This window comes from Caenorhabditis remanei, chromosome IV (assembly GCF_010183535.1).
Source record: "Caenorhabditis remanei strain PX506 chromosome IV, whole genome shotgun sequence".
NCBI classification, from domain to species: Eukaryota; Metazoa; Nematoda; class Chromadorea; order Rhabditida; family Rhabditidae; genus Caenorhabditis; species Caenorhabditis remanei.
This window is the reverse complement of record NC_071331.1, coordinates 12733979-12739280: the sequence shown is the minus strand read 5'-3', so window position 1 is coordinate 12739280 and position 5302 is coordinate 12733979. Positions and strand designations below refer to the sequence as shown.

The 5302-nt window shown below is 36.1% G+C and overlaps 1 protein-coding gene across 1 annotated transcript; it reads left to right on the top strand.

The window, feature by feature from the left end:
• Positions 1-4218: 4218 nt before the first annotated feature.
• Positions 4219-5302, top strand: GCK72_013599 (uncharacterized protein; the record flags this gene model as incomplete). The annotated part of the gene is made up of 3 exons (XM_003103509.2): positions 4219-4297; positions 4346-4963; positions 5016-5302. 3 exons carry the CDS (start codon positions 4219-4221, stop codon positions 5300-5302), a joined length of 984 nt encoding a protein of 327 aa, XP_003103557.2.

The window sequence follows — 5302 nt, the reverse complement described above, 5'->3', positions numbered from 1 at the left end:
AAGAATTTAGTGGGGAAGGAAACGGACTAAACGAGGAACAGAAGGAGAAAGAAGATGGATGAGGTGCATCGGTGATTAGGATGGTCTTGGAACGAAACTTTTTGATTGATGGATTGGACGACGGATGTTGAGATTCACAGGGTGGTGTTAGAAGTAAGAGATTTCAGGATGAGGAATTGGTTTTCGGGAAAATACATACATAATTCCAACTTGACTACAGATATATGATTCTCTAAACCATAATCCGTGGAGAATCCAAGTGTTCGATACAAGAAAAGAAGCAATTGGAATGTGGAAACCTCAGAAGGTTGCTAGGTGCGAAAAGGAGTATTCACGGGCCGTTGAACTCATTTAATATGCATCCGTCTGTCGCCTCTCTTCTCGTTTTTCACCCGTCTCCTTATTCTACTTTCTTGGTTTAACACCTTGGTAAGGAACTAATCTACTTTTGAGATTTTGGATATCAGTTTATTTGGCAAGTGTTGATAATTTTGAAAATTTTCAATTGAAGATCATAAAATTCCAAAGAAATTTAGAGAGAATATTAGAAATACAGTGAAATGATGTTTTAAAATTTTAAGATTAAAAGAATTCTGTAGACAAATATATAAAATTTTTGTTGCGAAATTTTCTGGAAAAAGGGCGGTCACTATGGGAAAAAAATCTAAGAAAAAAAAGAAGAAAGGTGGAGTGCACTGGTTAGTACAGCACAATGCGGAGACGTCTGCTCCGTGGAAAACTTTATATTTTTTCTTAGTTTTTACGAGGAAAGTGATGATGGGAAATGGACAATTTGTGGTCAGTGAGAGTTTATGGGACTCTTCCCGAAGAGCTTTCTCTGAGCGCTTCAGGATGTTCACTTTGTTTATTAGAAGATGGCAAAAACTAGAAAGAAGGCTTTGAACATATCGGATTTCAAGTAGGGAAGAAGAAGTGTCCGATGACTGGGAAAAAGAGAGAAACAATTGTTACTGAAATAAAAGGAAAAAGGGTCGGTGATGAGAAGAGGAAATATTCAAATTAAATGCAAATTCACGGATGGAAATATCCTTTTTTCCTCTGTTTCCTACCAAAAATGGTCACAATTGTTGTAGGAATCATGTAAGATAGAAATATATCATAGTACTAGAAGTAGTGATAAGGGAAGAGTGAGAGAATCACAGCAGGGCAAAATGAGCGGGGAAAGGTAGATGAGACGACAGAGATCATTAATATTAGAGAGAGTTAGAGATAGAAAAGAGAACGAAAAGACGCAGGAATATGAAGAAGAGTCTCTGTGTAATCAGTTCGAACTGCTGCTGCTGCTGGACACAACGTCCATCCCGAACCAGTGGCCTTTTCAACGGAAATACAGTGGAAATCGGAGAGACGCAGAGATTTTAGGGACGAGACTGATTGCATCGGATGGATCTTTTCTTCCGATTATTTTGATGTCTGCTTCTCTCGTATTCATTCGATGTCTCTTCTAATAGGGGTCATTTTCTATCTGGTCTCGAAGCTTGAAATGGAATAGGCAGGTAGTAAAAAGTGAACGACTTTTTCGGCCGGGACTGACTTTTTGATGGATACGGTAGATAACGAAATGAGGAATAAGAAGGGGCAAGGACAGGGAGACATGCACTTTTTAGAATGTGCGCAAATCGACGAAAGAACTAAATTTGAGAGAAAATATTGGCCTTCAAATGGACACAACTTTAATAAAAACTCGAGAACGTAATGCCGGGAAGTGAACACTTCGAAACCGAAAAAATTAAAAATCTCTTGAAAACTTATTTAAAGTTAAATCATAACTGGAAATTCTCAAAAGTAGACAATATATTTTCACATTTAACTATTTTTTACGGTATTTCCTAAACGGCAGAAAATACTGTAACTATCGTCTATCAATATTCCAAAAGCATTTTTATGACAAGTCAGATCACTGATCTTTGACAGTCAACCAAAAAAAAATACAAGATCTGAAGTAACGCCAAAATTCATGAAAATTTCGCAACAAAAAAGGCCATCATCCGAAAAAAGACGCTCTCAGACTTGTACAGGTGTGTTGTTTACACGACCACAAATCGAGAATAGTAGGAGGAAAAGAAGACAAAAATGGGGGAAAGTATTTAGTAGGAAATAGTTGATGGAACTGGTTTGATGAAGTGGAAATGAGGTGAACAAACTATTCTTCATTTGATGTTTCAGATTTTTTTGTGGAATCGGGAATGAAACTGTTCTAGCATGATTTCAATATACTATATAATGATGAAGTAATAAAATGAACAGCTTGAAACGACGTCCAGAACAGTACGATTTGGTCAAATAAACAAATGGAGAAGTGCAAATATTATGGGTTTGACAGAAGGTTGATGGCTCGGAGAGGAGGGTTTGTAATTCAAACAAGTCGCTTACTTCAAGTGGACTTTCATGATAACAAAAGTGTTTATTTACTGATAAAGAGATTTAGACTTAAGATCAGGTACAGACACGAGAATTGTCAAAAAAGAAATAAATACAAGACACCGAAATTGAAGCTAATTACAAAACTTCAATTCTCTTTCCATTAGAAAAATGGAAAAAGAAACAGTTTCTCTTCTAAATTTGCGGTAAAAAGAGGCGGGGTAGATGAAGGTCATTTTGAAAAAGTAGAGGAATATGTTTGATTGTTATTGTTCGGCACCGCAAGAATGACAGAGGAAAGTAATCGGGATCGTGTGTCTAATTGGAGGAAATGACGAGACGAATGACGATGAATAGAGGAGTATTCGGATGGAATGAACGTTTTGATGAGTTAATGGACTCGATGACTGGATGAAAGAAATGAGTTCAGAACGATTTACTATAGAGGTTCATTTGGAAATTTGACATAAAAAGAAGTTTTGGGATAAATTTTCAGAATTTAAGATTTCAGATTGTCTTGGATTAATTGTCGACAAATTAAATACATAATTAAACTTTGTTAAGGTTTGAGTTTTAATCATACTGGTCAAATTTGAAATTTTTAACTTTTTAAAACTCTAATTTCTCCGCAAACGACACCAAGTCTGGGCCATACCACACAAGTATTCCACAGATGTAACATATCCTTCCAACCCACCTCATCCAATTCTCACCTTTCCCCTTATGAGCGACGCTTAGAAATCTCATCCCAAATGTCCATGTACCATAGACGCATCATTCTAATTCTCAAAACTTACTTTAAAATTGTAACCCACCAGTGCCATTTCCCCAATCTTGCCTTATATATAAAACCCGCGCTATCCCCCCGGTTCCCATATAGAATAGTACTTTGCGGTAAGAAAAACAATTCATTCCTCCATAAACACTTTTCGACCTGGGATAAAATCGTACCCTTCTTCCCTAAAACCGTTACCGAACAAACTTTTGCGTCTCGACTCCGCCAACTGCCATTACGGACCATTTTTCCAAAAATTTGAGCGCTGGACTCTTTGCGGGTCCTATAGCTCATCTTACATAATTATTCACCCCTTCTTGTTGTATGTTCTTATAATTTTCGCCCGGTTCTTTTTTTTCTCTCACAAAAGATGAATAAACTATTATTATAAGTCTAGACGTAGGTTTTCCACAAGTCTAAGCTCAACTTTACATCATCAAAGGAGTCCACATAGTGCCACCAAGTCTTGACTTATATTTTACTATTTTTCTGTAGGTTGTTTCTTTGTAGTATTTTTTCCTAAATCAAGGAAAAGTTCCTGTAATTGCAGACAAAGAGAATGGAAGTCTTAAAAGTTCAAAAATATTCAAATTTTGTGACGATGAATCAGGCTGCTCACAAGTCTTGCACAAGTCTTCCACAAGTCTGGACCTGCTTTTACGTATGTTTCATGAAGAACTATTGACAGCCGCCATGTTTCACCTCTCGAACTACAGAATAATACTGTATGATTGCTTCGAAAAGGTTCTCATATTTGTTATCCCTGATTGAAATATTTTGAATCAGATCTTACTATTCCCTCTTTTTTGGTTTCACTTTATTCACACATATCTTTACGTCTATTAATTATTTATTTCAATCTAAAGTTTATTGTGGAGCGCCTTTTTCCCTAACTGATGCGCTCCATTTGAATCGGTAAAATTGGCGGTTTATGAACGGAGCATCGTTTGTCTTCACATCTGTCCTTCCCGCCATTAACTATTTTCGAAAAAATATAGATCCACTCTTCCCGTCTATAGTCTTCTTGTTAGTCTTCTTCCTTTTCACTCACGAATTAGAAAATGAATCAGTCGATTCTTTCTACTTCTAATACAAAATTATCTAACTCAATCCTAGAGAAAATTTATGATTTCTGGCAACGTAAGTGTTTATTTACCTAATCCTAATCCAAATTTATTTATTTTTTAGAGCCAGAAAACTACAAACATGTTCCCGTGGAAATCGCTCTTGAATTATTCAATTCAAACAAAATTAAAATGAGAGAACTTGCGTGGTATTTGGAGACAGGTTCAAATATTCCTGAGAACTTTGAGGACATTTGTAAAGAGCTTGTTGAGAAGCATTTCCCTCAACTTATTCATGAGAAAGAGGGAATGGTGTATTACAATTGGTATGGATTTATTCAATATTGTGTTTATGTCCAAGATGATGAGGATTACAATCAACAAGAAGAGGTGCATGAGAGGAAATTAAAGGAATATGAATCTCAGTTGACAGCAATGGAAATGATTTCGGCAGGAACCGAAATGGTTCAAAAGATTATTGAGAATAAGAGAGAATTGATGATGACGAATCCAAAGAAGGCACTGAAAGTAGTGGAACCAGCTCAATGGATTATGTATAAGAGATTCAATGATATTGATCGATCCAAGTATCAAAAGGAATACATTCGACTATTGAGTTCAAATGAAGACCCGCGCACGGCTCATTGTTTGGCTTTTGAAGAAGTTATGACAGCATTGTTGAAAAAACAGAAGCAAGATTTGATTGAGAAGGAAAATAATAAGAAGACGATTCCTAAAAAACGTAGGTGCCCCTTCTATCCATAGAAAACTCAATCGATCAATTTTCTTTTCAGCAAAAATTACAAAGAAATCAGAAACTCCAGTGGACTTGAGTTTCCTGAAACCGTATCTTTCAAATTATGCAGTCAAGAGAGTTGAAGAGAGTGTTGGAAAGAACTCGATCAAAAAGGGAAAAGTTAAGGAACAGGAGCAAAAGAATGAAGTTAACGAAGAAGTAAAAGAAGAAGAGAAGGTTTTGACTGTTCGAGATTTTCTGAAAATGAAAAAAGAATCAAGAAAGTCTTCAATGGATATACTGAAGAAACAGACGAATATGCTGACAGCTATCAAATCTGCCTGA